Genomic DNA, 24,642 nt, shown 5'->3' with positions numbered 1-24,642 from the left:
AGTTTTTGCTGAAATAAAAAAAATCAGAATATTTAAGAAAAAGAAAATAAACAAATTTTAAAATCTTACATTTTGAACTTCAAATTTCATTTTTCTCTTGACTTTCTTAGAAAATTATACAATGATTTAGCTTTTCTAATAATCATATAAAACTTCTGAATTCTTTAAACATTTTTTTAATTGTTGAAAAATGACTATTTAAGGTTGAAAAGAGAAAATTTAATAATTAAAATTAATTTAATGTATATTTTTTATTTTACATTACAGATAATAAATGTAACAAACACAAATATTTTATTATTTAGATTGAGTACTTTATTTCAATACAAATATTATAATAAACTATAAATTAATTACTATTTAATGATCCTTTTCTCTGCATGTAAACTTTTTCCTTTTGCTTTTAATTTACTTTTAATAATATTTTCTTCTTCTCTTTTCTTCTCTTCTTGTTTTTCCTGATGATACTTTTCGGCAAAATCAACTTCTTTCAATAAGTCTGTGATAATTTTCTAGAAAACAAGGTAAGTTTATTAGTTTAGTAACCTTCTTACTATTTCTTAATGAATAAAAGTTTTGTTAGAACAAAAGAAAAATGTTAATTGAAAGCTTAAAATCTAATATTTCATTAAATAAAATATTTATATTGCAAGCAATAATCATACTGAAGGAAAATTAAATTACACACGTATATTTGTACATATTACAAAATATACATATTAATATCATATAGTACCAGCCATGGAAATTATGTCACCTATGATAAATAGGAAAAAGTAATCAACAGATGTGCAAAGTAACATACTTAAGTTATAACTGTAATTTGTAATTATATCATAGATGGTATGAAGATGATGATGAGAATAATAAGCCAAAAAATCCAATTATTACATATCAGAAAAACTGAAAAGTCATTGTTAAAAATCAGGGTTCGGGAAAACATTGATTTTATTTTAAAGATAATGAAAAAATTAATTAGGATAGTATTCCCCATTGTTAGCTATGATAGAAGGTCAGCATTTGACCCATTTTTTGAATGTCTGGAACAAAGAAAGATGGCTGCTTGAATGCAAAGTTGTCCACCTCCTTTTTGCAGCTTCCAGTTCAGACAGCATTTGACCAATAACAAACAAACAGGATTTTGCAGAATAAACAGTTAAAAATCTGACAGGCAAGGTGTGGTGAATGTGGTGGGGGAGCAAAAAGTTTCCAGCCTAGCTGCTACGAGTTGTTGAAAAAAACTGATTGCCTTTTTTTTAATGGTATAGGGCAAGGGTCGGCAGTTTGCCAAGTGAGAAGAGCCAAATCGGCATGGAAACAGGATAACAAAAGTACCAGAGAGCCGCATTGAGGCTTAAATGCTTGACCAATCGCTGAACAACTGTGTTGAAAGATGCCCCCTAGTAAGCGTTACAGGCATTCCATGACAATAATAAATTCCAATTACAAATATACTGAATTATTTATATTGTTATTGGCTATTGACCGAATTAATAATAATAATTTATACTGTTAATGTAAATAATAATTTATATTGTTAATTTAAATGTGCGAAATACGACACACGACAGGGGCGCCTCTAGTGTCTTTTTTGGCATAATGTTACGTGGACAGACGTCGAACACAAACAGACGCGCATTCAATGGGTTATATATATAGAATGCTTCAAATGCTACCACTCGCATGCGATTCATATTGATCAATGCAAGTGTCGTCATGTGCGGATGGGCTAAAGAGTGGTAGAGAGTATGTCGTATGAGTCGAAGTTTGTTCGGTGAAATTGGAGTTTATGTCCGAAGAGCCGTGAACGTCTATGCAAAGAGCCGCACTTTCCGACTCTTGGTATAGGGTTTAGTGTTTTCTTGATGGAACAAAAACTCCTTTCTGGTTGGCTAATGATGGAAAAGTTTTGGCAATGTTTGCAGCTAGGTTATTGAGCATATCACAGAAACTGTTACTGTCAATTATCTTGTCCAATAGCATGTAGCAATCGTAAATGATACTTTGACAATCCCAGATCACACTCAGCATCTTCTGGTTGCTCGAAGCTAGCTTAGATAGTTGGTGGTTATTTGCCAGGTATCACATAGATACTTTGGGTAGTTGGATTGTCATAGTAAATACACTTCTTGTCACTGGTCACAAAATGATCAAAGACAGGACAGATCTGGTACTGATTTAGCAGTGATGCTCATATGGAAATGTAGTCAGGATGTATGGCATCCATTTTATGCTTGTGTACTTTGATGGGAACCTCAGTGGCATGTTATAGCTTCATGGGGCCCAGGCAAATTTGAATTAGGGGGACCATGTAATGTGTTAATTTCAGATTTTTCAAGGGTAATTTTTTGAAGAAATATTGTTTTGGGGCCCTCTGTTGGTGAGGTCCCAGGAAATTGCCTATTTTGCCCATAGGATAATGCACCACTGGGAAGCCTTGATGCTTAGCTACTTCAGTGTCATGCTGAAGACAGAGTGAAGCCAAGTTCAAAAAACTATCTCCTCCAGTGTGATCAGGGATTCTTGGCAACCAACTACCTCACCAGAAAATCATCAATCTCCTGTGGTCATCCACAACTTGGTTTGTCTTCAGTGTTGTAGTCTCCAGACCTGAACTGAGTGAACCAATTTATGACAGTGCACTCATTATACATTGTCACTATAAACTTTTGCTATATTTTCAACAATGGAGGATATGAGTTAAAACTCAAGAGCTTGCTAATCTTTCCATTGATTTTAACTGACATTTTTGCAAACTTTTTGAAATTTACCCAGACTCAAAATGCAGTTTTGTTATATCTCTTACAAAAGTTTGTTTTGAGCTACCAGTTAAAAATATATTATTTTTAAATCCTTACCATAACACTGCCTACAGGTATTTTTCAAATGCATTTTTTTTTTTGTGACAATAATTTTCAAATTGAGTGTTATTTCACACCAGAGCTTCACTACAGCCACTGTAAATGATCACTGTCACAAGAACTTGTGATTCACAATTATGGCAAGAAAGTTTACAGCATAAGTAGACTTGAAAAATATAACATGAACAGCTATTTCTTGTTGAATGGGATCCCAATACTTCTAAAGACTAGTTTCCACATTACCAGAAACATAAAGGAAAAAGTGATGTCACTTCCTGTCTAGAAATTTCTGTTCAACAAAATCTAGTTGAAAACAGTAGAAAATACTTCAACTTTTCTATTTCTGTTGGACCTTCCATTGTGTTTCGACCAATTGAAAACCATGAAGGTTATGACATAGCAGCAGTAATGTTTTACATCTTGTTGCATTAAAAGACAATGACTATTCAAAAAGAGAGACAAAGCTAAAAAACAGAATTAAAACCAGGAAGTATTCTTTCCTTTATAATAAAATAGACAAACAGTATAAAGATGACAATCTTAATTGTTGACTACATGCTACAATCAATCTAGTTCTGCTTGTGATATTTTGCAGAAAGAAAACTAAACAGAAAATGAAGGAAGAATAGAATGTAGTTATTTTTCTGTTCCTGCTTTTTGATAACGTGGAAACCTGTTTTTAGGTCATCTTGAGCCTTAATAACAGTACTCTGGCATAAATTGGTTAAGTGATGATAATGCTAACAAACTGCAGAAAAAGAACATATTATACTATACTTGCCATCTTTTCCAGATACAGTGTCATCCTGGAAAATGCAGTTGTCACAAAATTTTTTCTCAATTGTTGGAATTAGTTTGGTAAATAAGATGTTTCTGTACCACTTTGCATTCACAGACCCATTCAGAAAGTGTAGGCCTGCCAACACCTTTATTGCATACACATCCTCACATCATTTTACTTACTAAAAACTTTATTGTCTATATTAAGCAATCCTTGTTAAGAGCCTTGCCTTTCCTACTCTTAACAAAGGGTTTGCTGTCAGATCCATGCTGGTTAAATTTGAATTTATCCAAAAACAACATAATCCTAAATGTCAACATTCCTGTATTCTTGCTTTTAAGTCCAGATAAGCCATTGTCAATGCATTTTACTTTTCAGTTATGGCTTCTTACATACAGTAGGCCTTTAAATTCACATTATACAAATATTACACAGTTTGTGCACTTGCTCATGCATGTCTGATCTTTCCATTTTACTTTCAGTTTGTAACAATTAACAGTATGTTCCTGCAGATTGACACACTTAATTATCCTAGCCTGGCATGGAATACTCATACATTTCTCTCCTGATCCAGCTTTTCTTTCAATGTTACCATGCTGAAGTTTCCTATGTAACAAACATACAATTGTGAATGTATGTCTCTTTAATCCGAATAGGTAATTAATTCTGGTAGACTTTCTCACAGCTATCAGGTTAAGTACTCCTTTATTGGTATTCACAAATGCATTTTGGGTTTATGCAACATCTAAGCCCCTCCTATATGTAATGCTACAAAAATTAAAAGGAACACAGTTATTTCACAAATTTAATGCATGTAGATAATCTTTACAGACACAAAAAAATTTTTTTATACCTAAGAAGGCAGAGTAGCGCCTTTCAAATTTTTCGATACACTTATACGATACTCTTAGCTATGTTTTAAATATAAAAAACATGAGTGTGTATCAGATTTTATCGTCAATTTTACAGAAACATTGTATTGTCATTTGATACACACTCATGTTTTAATATTTAAAACATAGCTAAGAGTATCGTATAAGTGTATTGAAAAATTTGAAAGGCACTACTCTGCCTTCTTAGGTATAAAAAAATTGTGTCTGTAAAGATTATCTAAACGCATTAAATTTGTGAAATAACTAAGCATGTTTCTTTTAATTTTTGTAGCATTACACTGAGGAGGGGCTTAGATGTTGCATAAGCCCGAAATGCATTTGTGAATACCAATAAATGAGTACCTAACCTGATAGCTGTGAGAAAGTCTACCGGAATTAATTACTTATTTGGATTAAAGAGACATACATTCACATTACATATATAACAGCTACTACATCTGATATTGAAAAAAACATACAATTGTTGAAAACTACACCTTTATCAATCCAGCAAAAGATTTTTAATATGAGAGTGTAATTAGTTTATCACAGAATTACGAAAGAAATTTAAAGCACATCAAAAAGATTAAATGGATATTCCATTGCCAAAATATTAAACCTCACAGAATGGGAAGTTTGTATATCACAGCATGGGATAACATTGTTTCTCCACAATGCATTTTGGATGCTCTAAAGTTTGGACTGCTCTTTGCTCCTGCCCCCTCATGAAATCCAGAGACCCTTGTACCTGATATTGAGCTCATCATTAAAGGCATGAATAACACTGATCAAGATTATATTCATTGGAAAACCAGATTTCACACGGCACAAGAAAAGAATGTTAACTCAGATGCGAGGCAATTCCACCTTACCATAAAGGAATCGCGACAGTGGTTACAGCAAAATAACATTGCACTTATGAGAGTGGATAAGTCGAAAGGTGTGGTACTTCTGAAACAGGATACTTGCAACGAGAAGTTGAATGAATATATTACGAGCATGGAATGCCAACCTGCACCCATCAATTATTTGGATGCTTTACAACAGAGAGTCAAGAGATGCACCTCCACCACTTTGGCATGTCTTTTGCATATGCAAAATTCCACCATCCTCGCTCCAAGAACACCTAGAATTTTCATGTTTGCCAAGACACACAAACCAGGCAACCAGATACATCCGGCGATTGAAAAATGTAACTCCCTATGTCTTTGACTGAAAAGCAACTGGTCAGCTTTTTCATTCAAGGGATCAGCGGCATCCATTTTCTATCTCCACTAGCTACAGCTAGTGGAGAATCTCAGGGACATTTCTCTCAATGATAATGAGTACATGACTGTGATGGACTACAAATCCTTATATCCAATAAAATTATCTCCTTGCTTTTGTGCATTAAGGGATTTTTATTTACTAATAACAAGAATGTGTCAAGGTACCATGCTCATATCCAAGAGCTTGCCCATTTGGTTTGTTATACATCTTTCTTTGAGTTTGAAGGAAAGGTATTCTTACAAGAAAGAGGCATACCAATGGGTAGTCCTATGTCTGCTATCCATTGCAAATTAGTATTACGTCAACTTGAAACTGCTATCCTACCCAAATTTCATCATCATATCATTTTGTATGCCAGATACGTGGATGACATTTTCATACTATGGCAAAGTGAGCCTAACCTTCAACATTTCTTAAACACGATCAACGATAACCCTTACGGCTTATTGTTACATATAGACTAGGAGAGCGACATTTCCTTGGCATTTCCATCACCTGCAAACAAGGAGAAATCTGGACCGACATATACCGCAAACCCTGTTTTCTGCCTATTATTATTCCATGACAATCTATTGATCCCAGGCACATCAAGTTAGTATCTTTCAGGGCTTGGATTAAATGTGCTTATACACATTGCACAAATGTTTTTGATACAATTAAGGAGTTGGATTACATTCTTAAGATAGCTGAGCAGCAAGGTTACCGGAGAGGCAAGGTAGAGAGGCTTATTACATACTTCCAAGACGACATTCTACCAAGGTAGACTGGGGGAGAAAGATGGTGCTAAATTATATCCCATTTTTAAACAAAATACATAGAAATATTGCCAAAGCTAATAATCTTCAAATCGTATACCAACGTAATCCCACTGTTTACAAGCTTTTAAGAAATGATAAGAAGAAGGAAGATCAGAATTCAATAATGGGAGTTTATTCAGTGCCTTTACACGACCATCGTTTCAATTCCAATCTTGTTTATGTAGAAGCAACCATGTGACATTTAAAACAAAGGCTCAAGGAGCACAGGTACACTATTGATAAGAACCTTGACAGCACTGTGCTAGCGCCATACGCAAAACAACAGGATGTTAATGTACAATGGAATCAAGCAGCTATTATCAAAACTACAACAGACATACATGCAGTGAAACATCTTGAGAGGATGGAAATCTTCAAAGCGCATATAAGAACTGGATGTGTAAACCATAGGAACGCAGACGCGTTATCTACTGCTTGGAGATCCTTTTACAATAATTAAGGATAACAATGGATAATACTACAGTTCATGTTATATCTTGTATTTTATTCTCTTTTCTTGTTTTGGCCTTATTTATATCATTTATTTTATTTTATTTATTTATATTTAGTCCGCATGCATATCTTTCTGTTGATTTTTATATTTATTTCATAATTTATTTATGTTCTATTTTTAATGTTCCATTTTTTGGGTAACTGATGAAGATCATTTAAAATGATTGGAAACATTTTTGTTATTAAAAATCTTTTGCTGGATTGATAAAGGTGTGCTTTTTAACTTGTTCTCTATCCAGTATATAATTTGTTTTTCTGTTTTACATACAATTGTTGATTGATGACATTGCACACACTCTATGTTACTTCACCAGATGATAAACCTTCAGCATTCAAAGTAAGAATTACAGATATTTTAAGCAGTGTTAACTGTTATAAAAGCACACCACCTTTGCATAAGTGTTTATAACAATAGATGATACAATCATAGAAAACATTGCTGCAGTAGACTTTGTCAGACAATAAAAAGTGTTCTAGCATTTATGATATCAAGGATGATGCAATCTTTATAATTTCTTGCAAGTCTTTAGTAAAATAATACTTTAAAAAAATAAACACATTTTACAGAATTTTATGAATGATAAAATTTCAATGGCTGCTACTGTAAATATCATAACAAGTAAATCAAGCATTTTTACAGATTTTGTTTTTTAAATACTTTTTTTGCACATTATCAATATATATCTAATGTCAAATAGATAGTAGAAAAATACTCTAATCTGCAACTGGAACAATTTTTTAATTAATAATTTTTAGTGTTTTGGATGCTTTATTATTATATTTTCAGTTGTAATGCATACATACACACATGCATACAAGAAAGACATCAGCCATACACAGTGTTTAGCCCGCAGAAAAGAGGTTAGGGAAAGGGGAGGGGAAGAAGGAGGGAGAGGAGATAGACAATAGAGAAAGATAAGGATCCCTCTGAACGGCATACATATGGCTACAGTACCCTCTATGTTTGATGCTGGCGTGCAGTTTTTATGCTGCAAGGCCGTAGTCCCCCAAAGGGTCTAAAAGAAAACCTGAGTGTAGCAAACACCAATAACTGAGTGCCACCACAAATACCTAAGTGTAGAAGTTAGTGCCAAGTGGCTGTTAGTAGGAAGACTTATATCTACTTAATACCAATAAAACTGAACACGATTGCGAATCTTAATACTACTTAACAGCTAGACAGACAGCGTGAAAAGAAAACTAACACAATGACAAACTAGACAAGATGAACAGACAGACAGAGACAAACAAGCAAGACCCCAATTTGTTTTTTATTCATTTATTTTTAATTTTATTTTATTTTTAAACATTAACTTACTCACTCACTAAACTAACCTACCATAACCTAGAACGAACCTAACCAGAGGACTAAAGCTAACAAACCCTAATCTAATTTAACCTAACCTATCATATCCTAATTGGAAACCAAGCTAAGAGTCCCTAATCTAACAATTAGGACTAACCAAATTTAGACTGAAAAAGAAGACAGAAAAAAGTTAAAATAAAAGTTAAAAGGCAGCTAAATGCTGACAGTTGAAAAAAAAAGCAAGGAAAAGCTAATTGCCATCCATGCCCCTGGAGAGTGTTCTCAAGAGCCCCACTTAGGGATATAGATGCGAGTAGATGATGGAACATTGTATGTGTGTGAATGAGTTGGTGCAGATTGCAAGGCCAGTTTACCCTTCAAGAATAGCAGACATGATTGTTAATGTACAAGGTAGGAATGTAACTGAAAGTACTAGTGACTGAAGACGTTCAGTTGTAATAGCATTAAAAAATGAATTATTTTTAAATAATAAAAAAAATTATTGCAGAACTGGAGGAAATGTCAAGAAAAGTAAAATTCACACCTTACAGAAACTCCAGTAAAATAAATTTTAATAAAAAAATAACATTAAAACAAAAACAGAAGAAATAAACATTGTAAATACATAATAAGCTGATATATGAGTGCAACATAATAAATACAGAATGGTGTAAAAACTTGGCGTGCACCCTTTTCTGACTGGTAAATTCTGAAATATATTCTGACATTTAACAAAGTATTATTTGATAGAAAAGACTAAATCTAATGAACAGGTAAAGTTAAGTCATCAATGAACAATAAACTCTATATGAAAGACATTATCTAAATATTGATAGTTAATGTGTAAATGAAGTTTACACATTACTTTGCTTCAGATACTCCATTACCAGTATATACTAAACAATATATTTTAAATCTATATCAATTAAAATGTATTGTTTGACAAAATCTGTTCCATTTTGAATGTAGTTTGTATAAAAATAGCTGAAGATGGGGGAAAAAGACTTATTGAATATGTTTTGATAAAATAAAAATATTAACTTCCTAATTAATGGTTTATTGTTGAGTGTAATTACATTCGCTATTTTTTCTACTATTAAACTAAGTAGATAAATAAATCCGGAAATTAGATATGTTCAGTCATTTGAATTAATTAAAAAGAAAGAAATCCAAACTGAAAAAAATTTAAACATTAATCACATGCTTGCTTGTAACCTTTGCTTTATTTCAGTATTACTTTAAAAATGGCAAATGTTTTTAAACAGCTTGACTGCCCTACTTCAGGTTGGTTACACACATTCCAGTTAGAATGCTCAATCTATAGCATTCTGCATAAATAACAGCACACATATCAAACATATTTTTGAATATTTCAAATTTCTATTCTAAATGTAATAGTATTCTCTGTCAAATGATAGAACTGTTTTTTTTTTTTTTTAATTTTGTTTTATTTTCTGATGACTACCTCTAACTTGTGGCCAAAAAACATTATAACATTAAAGGTTATTTGCTGGAATTCACATATATGTGTTATTTTCACAGCATTCTGCATTCTAATTGAATTCAAATTTCAATTATTTTTGAAATTTAAAAATTTAAATTTACTGAATTAGACTTTACTACTAATGTACTCTAAATAATTTCATATTAACACCCCATAATTTAATTAAGTTATTAAAGTAATCTTTTTTTCTCGGGGTTATCATAAAAAACTTTCCAAGCACACACTAACAAATCTGCATCTCATATATTAATGCACTATCTTCAAGGCTGTTTTAAATATCTAACATCTCCAAAAATTTAGTTTCTTCTCTACTAAAAGACTGCTGTTTGCTCCAATTCCTGGTTCTAAGGCATATATGGGTAGCACTGTTGTTTGTTTTCTTTAATCCTGCTTTTAAGAGATCTACTTTGGCTCCTATGAAAATTAAATCCTTGTCAAATCCATCATCCTTTAATCGTATGCTATAAACTGCAGGAGCTCTGGTCCTATTTATCATTTTGCAGCATTTGGTATATAGTACTGCCCCTTTTGTAAGCCAGCTCTGTTCTTCCATTATGTGTAATGTCTTTATATATTGGTTTCAACCTCTTGTCATATTCCTCCACTATGTTTGTAGACTCAGTTGGTGTACGTTTTCTGCACTGCAGTGGTATCTTGTTATAAATATATATATATATATATTTGTCATTTTTAAAGCAATACTGGAATAAAGCAAAGGTCACTGACGTGATTAATATCATTTGAATTAATTATTTAATTTACATAACTTGTTAAAATATGCTAAAATTTATTTGAGAGAAAAACATATTTTTTTAAGAATATTTGAAGACTTTTTTAGTCTCCATTGCTCCTCATCCTGATAACAACAATATTTCATAAGATAATTTAAAATTTTAGTATCTTACGTATGTTGAAATAGCTTTTAAGTATTTGAATACTGCAAATTTATAGCTTATAGTATGTACAGTACAAATGAATAAAATTTTTATTTCATAATTAAAATATAAAAGTTATCTAGCATTTATGATTTATAATTTTAAGATGTACACATATTATATAAGTATCAATATCTTTGAAAGTTCAGCAAGTCATTGAGGAAAGATACAAGTACTGTACATCTGTAATCATTTTCAATTATTGCTTTGAATTTTCTTTATAAACAGTAAAATTGATTCTATGAGGTAGAAATTAAATGCTGAAGGTTGCAAACACAATCTAATTAGTTTGCATTTGAAACTTACTTAGAATAATATTAGCTGAATTATATCTTGTTTACATGATTTAGCCTATAGTAGAACTGGTTTCATTATATGTCATTTTGCTTAATTTGGCAGTTTCCAAAAACCTACTGGTGACAACTTTTTGAATATAACTGAAAAGGAAAAGTGTTTCAAAATGTATTTTGTGACCAAAGTAATAGGAAAAAATCAAAAGTGAGAAATAAATACATTTTGGTGAAACTTGCATTTGATGGACATTGTCTTTATGGAGAATTGGGGGGGGAATCTTTAAGTTTTGTATATATTTATTATTATACTAATAAATAGTAATTAATTATATTTTATTTGCATTCATATTACATAATATTCTACATTTGAAGATAAAGAATTGCTAATTTTACAATATTTTGAAATTACAAACATCAAAACATTGTAAAATTAACAACCATGTAAATTTAGAAACATGCTTTGTATTTAATTTAACGATACTTAAAACCAATTAAAACAATTACTATTTACTGATCTTATATTAATAAATTAGTACTGTCTATTCTCACACAGAGACAATATTTAATCCAGCAAGAAATTCTTGCTAATGTTTTTTGGTCGCATTCATAATTATCATTATGTCAGAACTGAATAAAAAAAGCAGTTTTTGTTTTTGCTCCTGAATTCAAATCTGATGATGCTTAATCAAAGCAACCAAGATTGTTAGTATTAAGTTCATGTTGAATTAAAGGTTGTCGTCTTTATTTGAGTCATCCTATTTCAGTATACTGATATTTGTGATCTATTTCTTGTATTTATTTTAATATCTATTATAGCAAAGATTTATTGTAAACATAATATTTGAATTCACTATTTTCCCATTAGGAAAATAACACTGTAATGCATTTTCTGTATTTTTGAATAATTTGGGCATAAAATTCTAATGCAGAGGTCATATACACCATCATTACAGAGAACCACTTTAGCTGTTTCAGCAAGAAATCTCAATGTTAATTAAGAAATAATCAATAAATTATTAATAAGACCAATGATAATATTGCACATCATCAACATTTGCACTACAACAAAACAATAATAAGTACAATAATCTAAATCTATTTATTTTGAATAATAAGTACATAACAGCATCATCATATTAAAATTAGATAAGCATAAATATTTAATTATAGTGTAGAAAAACAAATAATGTAAATAGTTAGATTAATCATTTAGGTCTCAGAAACAAACAAAAAATAAATATATCAAATAGTTTGTTTCAAGCCAATGGCCATTCATTTCGTATGAGAGTTATTTCCATTTGTTTTCTTTATGTCATAATTTATAATGACATATATTTTATTTTGGTTGGTCTAGGAATCACTGTGTGAAAATTATGGCTCTTGGGTTTTGTCTAATAGTGTTAACTACAAACTACTGAGACTAGCTTAACCTTGCTATAATCCTATTAGACAATGTGACTCTTTCAAATAAGAGATTTTAGAAAAAGTGCTTTTTATAACATAGAAAATATTTTCTGCCTCAAAAATATGGCATTCAATAAGAAATGTCAAAAGAGAATCTAAATGAAAAATTAAATTTACTATTTAATAGATCTTAAAAATATAAAAATGATTGTTTTATAAAAACACACAAATATATACAGTTTTAATATACATAGTCCATACAAAAAAATAATATTTAGAAAGTAGAACTGAAACAAAAAAGTATTTACAGAACTCCTGTAATAGAAGTTTCATAAATACTCTTTGCAATTTTAATATATGAAGCAAGAGAAACTAATCAAATTAAATCATATAAAGTTTATTTTATATTTTATTGATCTTAAAATGATGAGTTATGCAGAGACATAGATACAAAAGAATTTTAAAATATATCTAAGCTATTTTAGTAACCAGAAAATTCATTTTTTCATAATGTTTCTGTAAAGATTCAGTTGGACCTGAATATTCATCACAATTCTTGAAGAACCTTTATTACCCCTTGAAAAACATTTAATAAATCATCCATGGATGATTTATTAAATGTTTTTTGTTACGGACATAAAGGTTCTTCAAAGGTTGTCATTAGCACTGGTAATTAAAAGTTGGAAAATATCTTTATAGTTTGAATCTGAAGACATTTTAATGATTAAATATGAACTAAATGTTTAGAAGATATTTCTTACTTTCAAATTTCATTTAGTAACTGTAAGATCCAAACTGGAAACTATTCTGTTTGCATTATCTGTTTTATTCAAATTTCATCAAAATCTATTTGAAACAATAAAAAGATTTTGCTTGTTTTTAAAAATATAAAACAATCGATATATGATAAAAACATTTGCATATAATTTGATACTAGTACACAAATGAAATATGTCAGCTTTATGTTCAAGAAAGCGCTGCTTGAGAGATCTCAGATCTATTCAAATGTATACAACATAGAAAAGAGACACACCACTGCCTTATATGCAAGTGATAATAAGATTAAACTAAACTCCAACAATCTGCCCTAATACAAAAAACATACCATACAAATTATCTCAGAAATTTAGAGATACTAGAAATATTTTAGGCAGACCCTCAAGGCCTATCCATCAATTTTTACAGAATAAAAACAGATGTTAAGAGCATGGCAGGCTACATTTGATCCAACATTGTAATAGGCAATGCATAGATTGAATAAATGCACCCCATTGAATATTTAAGAAAAATTTAAAAAACAAAAATTGTTTGAATACAAATACATCAGAGTCTTATACAAATTCCAATCTAAACACCAGTATTATAAAGATTTGAGTTGGAAAAATTTACCCAGAGGACTAATAAGGTTTAGACCAAAAACATTAGTAATGGATATTTGTAAAAATTAAAACAATGGAATCGGTGTATTTAATATTACCTCCAAATACATTTCACCCTGGTGAAATAAAATAAACTTTGATCCCATTAAAAGAAAGTTGTAGTCTATAGTTTTTAATTAAGTCTCCCTGGAAATTGGTAAAAGATTGAGAAAGAAAGATTTCTCATGGTTGATTTTTTTGAAAGGTTTTTAAAGTTTTTAAATTTTTCCTTTTTTTTTTAAATATACAACCTTTTAACCTTAAATTAGTAATGATTTTCCCACTTAGATGCAAGGTCTAGATATGGTTGATGAACTTTATATTGATTAATATATGCCTTGTTATTAGAAGATTAATTTATAAAAACAATCAAATCAATTTTTATCATTAATTTATAGTAATAAAAAGGAATAAACAAAACACGAAAGTTACTTTTATAATTTAGAAATAGGAGAGCCTGATGTTTTTAGTGTTTGACTAAATGCTATCTACCAACTGTATTAATGTACTGAAACAAAACAAAATGTAGTAGTCAAAATAATCAACTGTAAAAATTAGCACTAGGCCTAGAATAAATGTCCAAGCACTACTTCAAGAAAATATGATATTTTATTGAGATTAACTATCAGAAAATATGTCTTCTAAAATTAGTTATATTTACAAAAGTATTAAATTACTAAAATAAACAACATTGTAGAAATTTTTTCATCTAGTAAATGATTACTGTCAGAAAACTAGTTTTGAATGTACAGCTTCCAACTCCTTGATGATTCATTTCTTGGCCTGCAAGGGACAAATAACAGTACAGACATAATTCCATATTAATACTGAAAAGAAAGCTAGCAATCTTTTTTAAAAAAGGTCAGATGGGTTCTTTCCTTACTAATACATGAAAAGGATAATTTTTTAGGTCTTTACAGTTTTTTTATATAATTAATGATTTACTTTCTATTACCTTTCTTCTTCCCACTCCATCTATTAATTTAAGCATTTAATACCAACAAAATTTTATTTTATTGCCTTTTCAAAAAACACTAGAAACATGTGAGAAGTAAGAAATTTCTAAAAATATGTCACTAAGAAACACTTTCTAATCGGCTGTATTAAATCAGAAATAGTCACCAGTGATCCCAAATAGTCCCCAGTGACCAATTCATTACCAATTTATTCTGTTTTGTTGTAAATGTCACAATGTATTTTGTGAATACAAAATATAAAATATCACAAGTTTCTGGTAACTTTATGATATCAAAATGTTTGATGTAGGCCTAAGCAATCTTTTAAATTAAAATTATAAGATAGAAATTTTATTATGTAACAGTATATCATTTTGTATTTTTGTTGTTATGAGAACAAATGAAGTATGTCTAACAATAGAAAAACTGCATTATGTTAAATGAAATTGATCCCTAACAAATACAATTATAATAATACAAACTTACTGCATAATGCATCTGTAAAAGTAATCTTCTCTTCTTATGAATTCCCAAAGGTGCAGGTCTTCCATCTAATTATTAGTAATAATTTAAAATAAATAGTTAAAATCTTTTTACCAAATTAATATTTTAAATAAAGTAAAACAAACCTGCATATGACCAATCTGGAAGTTCAACCATTGGATCGGGTTCTAGTGACGTCCTAGTTAGACTATGTCTAAATAAATTTAAAAAAAGTTAACAAAATTTTGTTTTAAATAAAATAAAATGTAAAAATATATAAAGAAACATATTGATAGCAGTATGTTTTGAACTAAGAAGATATCTTAAAATTATTTTCTTGTTAAAATCAGAAATGTAGCAATCAGATAATAATTTGAAAACATTTACAATGAATTTAAATGTGAATAATTACAAGGTCAAACTAGCCACTGTAGTTAATCTACTAAATTAAGCAATGCACCTTTAACAATAGCCAAGAATGGATAAAAGCTAATGTTTTCAACCCAGTTAATGAGCCATCCTCAGGCAAGCAAAAGCAGTTTGTCTGTTGGTGCCCAAGGATCATTAATCAGGCAAAAGCATTAGCATTTCTCCAATCTCAAAAGATGTGTTGCTTAATAAGCTAATGAGTTTCCCAAACATACTTCAGTAGGCTATATTGAAACTTCTATCTAGCCTAACTCTTAAATCAAAATGTTATCATTTAATTAAACATTATTATTATTAGCTTTAAAGTATTTAAAATGGAATTATTGTAAATATTAGTTAGATGATGTAAGACGATTAACAATCGATTGTTCATCATATACATCAAACAATTCAAAGTTAAGCAGTAACTTTTTCTCAACACTTGTATGCCTTACTATCTCTTTATGTCATACCTTGCCACAGTTATTATATGTGGAATGATCTAAATACACTAAAAACTTTTCCTAAATACTCTTTGCTGAAATAGAGGCATGTTTTATATGCTGTAAAATAAAATACAAAAAATTATTCAACAATTTTTATATGCTGCATAATTATTTCCACACAGTTTTACATAATTATTTTTTGTCTGCTATTTGCATTTTATTACTATAATGGTTGTTATAAATGAAAACTTTTATTAAAGTTCACAAATTTCATGAAAAAGATTTATTGTCAAATTCAAAAAATATTCTTAAATACAGTAAAACCTCTGTTAAACTGACAAAATTTCTACTCCATATGTCGTACGTGAAAATTAACACCCATTAATTTTAAAATGCTTTTTATATGTAATTAAATTAACAGGTTACCCCCTCCAAATCCAAAAGTTTCCACTCTTAACTTTCCCTCACAATGGGAGTCTGAATATATCATTATCCAAAAATGAATAAATAGAAAGTTTTTTTTTGTTGTTTTGTCAAATTTAAATTTTGTTTTCTTTTTAAGAACATTATTTATTTGTTTAGTTAAATACAATTAAAGTGTATTATTCAAAACATGTTCGTTTATTTAATTCAATTTAGAAAGTATACTTGTTTCTTAGTCTCAAAACTATATTAGCAAGGTTGTGGCCAAAGTTTTCAACACAAAAACATGTATGTTGGATGTTCAGTACTGCCTTCCTGTAAGCCTGGAAGTTTGACAATGGTGTTTGGAACGTCGAGCACAATTCCACTGACGTTCCAAACGCCATTGCCAAACTTCTAGGCTTACAGGAAGGCGGCGCTGAATGTCCGACATACACATTTACATGTTGAAAACTTCGGCCGCAACCAGTACTTAAACAGTAATACATAGAGGAAACATTTCTGTGAAATGAAACTTCTCATACATACTTAATTTTAATTACACAAACATATCTACAAAAGTAACAACAGATAAACTAACTAATTTATTGATTCTTTTTTAACATATACATTTGGAACTACTTTTTTATTTAACAGAATTTGGTTTTAACCCCTTAACGACCATTGACGTGCATAGACGTCATGGACACCATCTTGCCAAAATTTAAAGAGAGTTATACCCCGTTCGCACCGAGCATTTCAATCTAGATTGTGACCAAGGTCAGCGACTATGCCTTGGTGCAACCTCCCTTGACTGTTTCAATCTCGACTGAAATGAGGTTCAATCGCAATTGACTCAAGAGTTCTTGAAACTAGATTCAGTCATACAAGAGATCCCACAATCTCACACATGCGAGAAAATACAAGATGGTGGCGGAACACGTGTCGGGCTATTGACAGAGAAATAAAAAAGATACTGTATTTGGAGAGACAATGACATCTATCTATTATTAGATAAATGGCAAGAAAAAGTACTGTATTTATTTCTAACCAAAACTTCCATTTTGTTTGTTGGTGTTCGTGACTTACTGCGTAGTTATGTCAGTTTTATCATTGCGTGTAATAGCCGGGTTGTTCTCAAGCGTACTGCCTGTGCGAACAGCATGACGTTTGACTAGCGACAGTCACAATCCAGATTGTAGGTAAATCGAGATCAAAGTGAGTCATGGATTGTGTGCGAACGTAGTAGTAGAACGTATAAGGTTTGGATTTATGATCTAAAACCTGTATATTTAGTGAGTGTTTCTTGAAATAAATTTGTGTGTGTTAGTTAATTCCGTATCTATAGTTTCACTAGTTGTAATTGTTATGTTTATGTTTTTGTTGGTGAGTATTATTATGTGTGCATTTTTATTAGTAATTATTATTGAGGTATTGTTAATGAGTGACTGATATTCAGTTGAAATGGTTAAGGCATCAACATGCTACTCTGAGGAACTCATGATCAAATCCAGATGAGCAACTTTAGGAATTTTTCATAGACATGTTCTGGCTATTTCGGGCCGCATCCCTCACCAACTGGCCAGCCCCACTGCGAGCCTGGTTGAACCTATGATGGGGATAGAAAAAAATTCTTTTCTCCAGTGCGCATCGTAAGTTAGACAAAACTGAAAAAGTAAACAAGCCATTTTCCTGTGATATTTGCCCAGCATTACAACTTATTTATTCAGAAATTTAATGAAACTTGGCACTATAATATAATTAATCTACTAAATTCAAGTAATCAAAAATTATGGTTACTCAAATTAAAGTATTTTGTGAATTAATTAACATATGATACTAACTTTTGTTAAATTTCTATGTACATTTTTCACAAAAATGGGAAAGTATAGCTTACAGTTTTCGTGGGACAAAGAACCCATGAAAGAAGATAATTGAAGTGATCTTTTACCAAAAAAATATTTATGTGATAACTGTTAATCATTCTACAACGTTTAGTAAAGATATGGGAAAATCATTTGCTATCAGGCAAATCATTCAGGTATCAACCATATCGAACAAACGCACTTTGTTTGATATGGTTGATACCTGAAGATGTCTATGGTTGAAGATGTCTATTTCACACAGACAAAAACATTCATAGTAAGAATTTTTCTGTTTTGTTATGAACTGGTGATGGTTTATTTAGTGAGTGGTATATTACCTGTTGTAGTATTGATGTATGTGATTATATTTAAATATTAAATTATTATTATTACATTTTAAAAAATATCTAGTTTTATGTTTATTCACTTGCATTTAATGTTATTTTAAATCCAGTTTATATATTCATGTTTAAGATTCACTACAATAACCAAAATATTTATTTATAGTATGTAAATTGTAAATTTCAAACTGATTTTTAATAAATAAATTAGTTAAAAATTTCTGTAAGTATTAAGATGATGTAAATTATTCTTTATTTGTAATACATTAATATAAACTGAAAATTAATTCAGTGAACTTCAGTTTGTTTCAACTTATCAAAAGCATTTACTTAATTTTCTTTTATCAGTATTCTAGAATTTCTCAAGTATACAAAAATCTACTCACTGTTTTTTTTTCAAGTCTGGATCTTTAAATGGAGGAACCATAGTTCCTGACTTATAATAAAACCTTGCATTAGCAGTTCTCAAACCTAAGTGAAATAAAATCTTTTTAATTAAAAAATACATTATTATTGATATTTAGATTTTGTAAGTTTATAAAGATATATAAGGTTATGTTTACAGATAAAGAAAAATATTTCTTTGATTACAAATATTTTTATTTTCTACACAAAAGTTTTCTTATATGACTATTTTTTTAACATAAATTTCATTGTAAATATATATAATCGAGATGGGTTGATGATGATAATAATCAGCACAGAGCCCAAACGGTTAGGGTTTGAAAGTTGAAATTTGGTACAAAGTTAGGGTACGTCACAAGAACATACACTAAAAAGGAATTTTTCGAGATTTCCCCCACCGGGGAAAGGGAGAGGATTAAGGCTTACCCTGAAGAACTCAGCTTCTACTGTACTATTTTAGATGCGTTTTTTTTGCGTTTTTGATTGTGTTTTAATAGGGTATGTACACTAAGAAGGGATTTTTTGAAATTACCCCACGGGGAGAGGTTGTTAACACTTCCGCCCGCGAGGGAAGTGTTAAGAGAAAGCAGTGTGCAAGATTTACAGTCACAGATGCGGCTTTTTGCGTTTTTGTGGGAAATCGAACATATTTTTAGACCCATCTAAAAATTCTCTAATTAGTGTGGAAACAGGAGACCTAATTCTTGCATTCTGCAAAAACAGGTAAGATTGGCTATAATGTAATAAACTTAATCTTTGCTATTGTTACTTTTTGCCCAAGCAATGCCGGGCTTATCTGCTAGTAAATTAATATTTTAGTATTATCAAAAACGAATGTTAAATTTTTCATTTTATACATGTTCTAGTTAATATATTAATTTCAATCATTCTTTCAACTCTCAAAATATCATAAACAATCAAGATAATTAATTTGTTTTTTCTGAATATAATTTTAATACATAATCAAATTCAAAATATAAAGTTTTTTCAAAAGAACATCCCTATGTACAGTACAAGAAACAGACCCGAAATTGGTCCCCTAGCAGACCACGGACAATCGGGAGCAGTGCGACTCCGTCAAGACAGTCACGTTTAACCATTTAGCCCAAGCAATTGCGACTTTGCAGAGTACTCAATGTCACATAGTTTTAAGGGTACGAGGGCTCTTGCCCAAGTGGGTGCTTTGGCATCAGCCGTCGCCAAAATGCACAACCACAAGCGGAGCATCACTGAACACAGAGATTAGACAGTAGTTTTACCAATGGTAAAAACTGACCATCAAAGGCAAACATCGGGCGACAAGCCACACGTACGTGTAGTCTGGTCGACTTTTCTGCCTGTACGGGATCTATAACTCCGGGTAGTAAATCCCTCATTTGGAGTTTACATCTTAACACAGTGATAGGCAAACTATGGCCCACAGGCCCGATGCAGCCACCTGAAATGTTCTATCTGGCCTGTGTGACATTATTCCCAATCTGATGAATAAAAAAGAATACAGGCTATAAGAAAAATAAATATTTTTCTCTCTTTCGATTTATATCGGTGACGACATACAAATTTATTGACTAAGAATCCTAGATATTGGAATGTTATGTTGAGAGTGAGAAGCACTGGCTGCTGGCAACTTTGTAGTGAAGAGTAAAACTGGCAATGTGGCTAGATAACGAAACACATTTCTTGATTCAGACCTGTCTTAGCGTTGTTGGTTTGCTAGTTTTTCTCTGCATATGGTGAAAAATTTTAGCCCTAAGATGTTATCTAAGAAACGTAAAGTTGATTCTGAGTGTCGTGTTTTCAAAGAGAAATGGACTTGGAAGTACTTTTTCACAGTTTTTAGGGATAAACCACTATGTCTCATCTGCAAAGAAACTGTAGCAGTCTACAAAGAATATAACATTTCACGATACTTCAACTCTAAGTACAACAATGTCAAGGTTAGAGCCATGACCGAAGAAGAAAGAAAACAAATAGCAGATGATCTACGCAAAAAACTATCAGGTCAGCAAAGTATTTTTAAGAAAGGGAATAGTTCTCAGCAAGCAGCTACACATGCAAGTTATGTTGTAGCATACAATATTCCTAAAAGTAACAAAGCTCTCTCTGATGGAGAGTTTGTTAAACACTGCGTGCTCAAAGTTTGCAATATTTTATGTCCTGACAAAAGAGTACAACTTTTGTAAGATTTTGTAAGATTAACTGTAAGATTTTGAAACAATAAGCTTATCTCGAAAAACAGTGACTTCTAGAATCGAAGCAATAGATAAAAACATTATCACAGTTGGAATCAAAGATTGGCCAATTTAAATTCTGCTCAATTACTATGGATGAAAGCTCTGATATAAATGATACTGCACAGTTGCTATTATTTATAAGAGGTGTTGACGAAAACTTCTGTATTACAGAGGAACTAGCATGCATGAGGTCGTTGAAGGGAACTACAACAGGGTCAGATATTTTTCATGAATTTATGGAAGGAATTTCAACTTTGAAAGTACCTATAAATTGCATATGTAGTATAACAACAGATGGAGTGAGAAATATGACAAGGAAAAAATCTGGATTTGTTGGGATCTTTAATGAAAAATATCCAGATAACAATGTTATATTTGTACATTGCATCATACATCAAGACGCCCTGTGTAAATCTGCTTTGGATACGAAACCTGTGCTTGACATTATTGTAAAGCTGGTTAATGCTATTCGATCTCGATGGGCTTGCTCATAGACAATTTCAGGAGTTTCTAGAATCCATGCAATCTGAGTACTCTGATATATCATACTACTCGAAAGTAAGGTGGCTTAGTGCAGGATGCGTCTTTGAGAGAGTTTGGCAGCTGAAAGACGAAATAGTGACATTCTTCCTTGAGAAACAGGGGTCTGTAGAGTATAAAATCCTGGAAGATACTGCATGGCTTTTGGATTTTACATTTTTTACGGATCTTCTCTGCCACATGAACAAGTTGAATGTCAAGATGCAAGGCAAATATCAATTTATCGACGATATCTGGTGCCATCTCAAAAGTTTTAAACTACAATTTGTTCTATTCACGAATCAGCTTGCTAAGAATGACTTGTCTCACTTCCCGAAGTTGAAATCAATAGCCTAACTGATGAAGGAAAAGCCTAAGAGTTACGAAGATAGTCTGAGAAGACTCCATGGTGAATTTGAACGAAGATTTGAAGACTTCAGTGTCATTGAAAAAGACTGAAATTTTCGGTAAGCCTTTTAATGTGAACTGTGAAACAGTGAAACCGGACTTGCAACTTGAATTGATTGAATTACAATGTAACACTCAACTCAAACAGTTGTTTCTTAATGTTCCAAAATTAGAGTTCTACAAGTCCTTGTCGATATCCACTTTCCCAAATCTGATATCTCATGCCCAGAAAGTTACTGCTATGTTTGCTTCATCATATACACTATCTGGCCAAAAGTATCCGGACACCCAGTGGTATGGACTCGGAGAGTTCTGAGGCATATATTAATATGATGTTGATCCTCCTTTTGCATCGATGACAGCCTGCACACGTCTGGGGAGACTTTCCACTAGTTTTTGATAAGTGGCCATCGGAATTGACTTCCAGGTGTCCATCACAGCTGAAGTAAGTGCTGGCAGTGAGGATGGTCGATGTGACTGGCTATGTAATCTGCGTCCTAATTCGTCCCAAAGGTGTTCTATGGGATTTAGATCGGGGCTCTGAGAAGGTCAGTTCAGTTTTTGAACACCCATTTCGTCAAACCATGCCTGCGCATCAAAGACCATCACCTGCCAGATCTACTTCTTTAGGGAAGTGTCCGGATACTTCTGGCCAGATAGTGTATATGTACGGGTGTTTTCTACAACGAAACTTTGAAAGAGTTGCCTTAGAAACAGACTGACAGATGAGCATTTAACTTCTCTTCTAAGAGTAAGTGCATCCCAGTTTGAACCAAATTATGAAAAACTTTTAGAAATACAGTCACAGTTTCATTCATCACATTCTCCTTCATAATCTTTCAGTTATTAATAGGGCTTAGTATCACAAAAAATACAAGAATTTTGTAAAATGTATCATTGTTAGTTTTTAATAAATTATATTGGCCCGCCTAAAGTTTTTTTCCTTTCCTTTGGCCCCCTCTTTAAAAATTTCCATCACTATCTTAACAGATACACCGCAACTTTGTCGTGCCTTGAGAACATGGAAATTCTCCATTTTCATTTCTCGGTCCACTACATGTTAACCCTCACTGTGAAAGGTTATATGCCACTGCTTGAGAGAGAACTTTCATTCTCTTTATTACCTATTTCTGTACACTCAATCGCTTAAATTTTTTCTGTTTATAGCGTTTTTTATTTGAGTGGCCACTCAAATATTCTATATTTTGGACATGTCTACCATGTATGTCACGATTGTAAATAAAATTGAGAGAGTAAACGTTGCTATATGGCTTATAAACAATTACTTTGTGGGGAAATATCTCGATTTACCTTAAATTTATATTATTAATATTATATTTTAACTCACTTCTTTGTAATATCAATCTTATTTTCGTCAACATTGCTCTTAAAATGAAAATACCGTCAAGAAAACCGAAGCAAAATTCAATTTCTACTGCGAAACTGCCGCCATTTTGTACGATACGCCCTCTACCCAAATCTATTATTTATTAAAAATAAAAAAATTATGTTTTTATTTTCGTAAATGTTATTTATTTACTTAAAATTTGCGAAAATAAAAAGGATAAACATTGTTGAATATTTTCTTTTATTTATTTCAAACTTTTAAAAAACATATACAACATAGTGTTATGGATTTTCTACATTATTAAGAACAGACCTGTTTTCAAATAGTAATAATATCATATGTAATTAAGCACATCGGATAGAAAAAAATAAGAGTATCGAATTTTGTCACGGATAATTATTTAAGTCGAATTAATCGGAAGCCGAATTTTCCAACTCGCTAAATCGCGTTTGGAGATCGACGTCTAAATCGAAGACGGCGTTGATTTTTTCGATCAACACGCGCACGTGGTTCATTCCCCGAGCAACGCCACTAAGAATGGGTTCGAATTGCCTCGAATTCTCTTCATTTTGCTTCCGTAAGCATCCAGAGATGTTGGATATTTTCCGGTCACATTGGTCGACGAAAGCGCCCAACCGTTTCACGTTGCTTTTTATTTTGAAAAATACGGACGCGTCCGACTTGCGAATGGACAGCCGAGACATGGCCACTAATAGCGATCCCATGCTTTCGATGGTCTGAAAAATGCCGGCGGCGCATTGTTGAAGAAATTGTACCGCTTCCTCGCATTCTTCCGATTCGTTTGTTCTCCCTTTCGCTTCAAAATCATTCGAAAGATGGCTTTCGTTCTTCTTCGGTTGGACGGAATCGGGAC

General features: G+C 31.5%; 1 protein-coding gene across 1 annotated transcript; it reads right to left on the bottom strand.

The window, feature by feature from the left end:
* Positions 1-221: 221 nt before the first annotated feature.
* Positions 222-23,919, bottom strand: mRpL52 (mitochondrial ribosomal protein L52). The gene is made up of 5 exons (XM_067288871.1): positions 23,769-23,919; positions 19,241-19,325; positions 15,539-15,606; positions 15,396-15,460; positions 222-512 (listed from the first exon to the last, which is right to left on the bottom strand). Exons 1-5 carry the CDS (start codon positions 23,800-23,802, stop codon positions 357-359), a joined length of 408 nt encoding a protein of 135 aa, XP_067144972.1. The 5' UTR covers positions 23,803-23,919; the 3' UTR covers positions 222-356.
* Positions 23,920-24,642: the final 723 nt, after the last annotated feature.

Source organism: Centruroides vittatus, unplaced genomic scaffold (genome assembly GCF_030686945.1).
Source record: "Centruroides vittatus isolate TY-2023 unplaced genomic scaffold, ASM3068694v2 scaffold_944, whole genome shotgun sequence".
Taxonomy (NCBI): Eukaryota; Metazoa; Arthropoda; class Arachnida; order Scorpiones; family Buthidae; genus Centruroides; species Centruroides vittatus.
This window is presented reverse-complemented; position numbering and strand designations above follow the sequence as displayed.

Excerpts from the sequence above, each read along its gene's own strand:
- mRpL52 (XM_067288871.1), bottom strand. The coding sequence starts at position 23,802 with ATGTTGACGAAAATAAGATTGATATTACAAAGAA. Across the intron at positions 19,326-23,768 it reads AAGATTGATATTACAAAGAA|GTTTGAGAACTGCTAATGCA; the intron begins GTGAGTTAAAAT and ends TATTTCACTTAG. Across the intron at positions 15,461-15,538 it reads TCCAGATTGGTCATATGCAG|ATGGAAGACCTGCACCTTTG; the intron begins GTTTGTTTTACT and ends ACTAATAATTAG.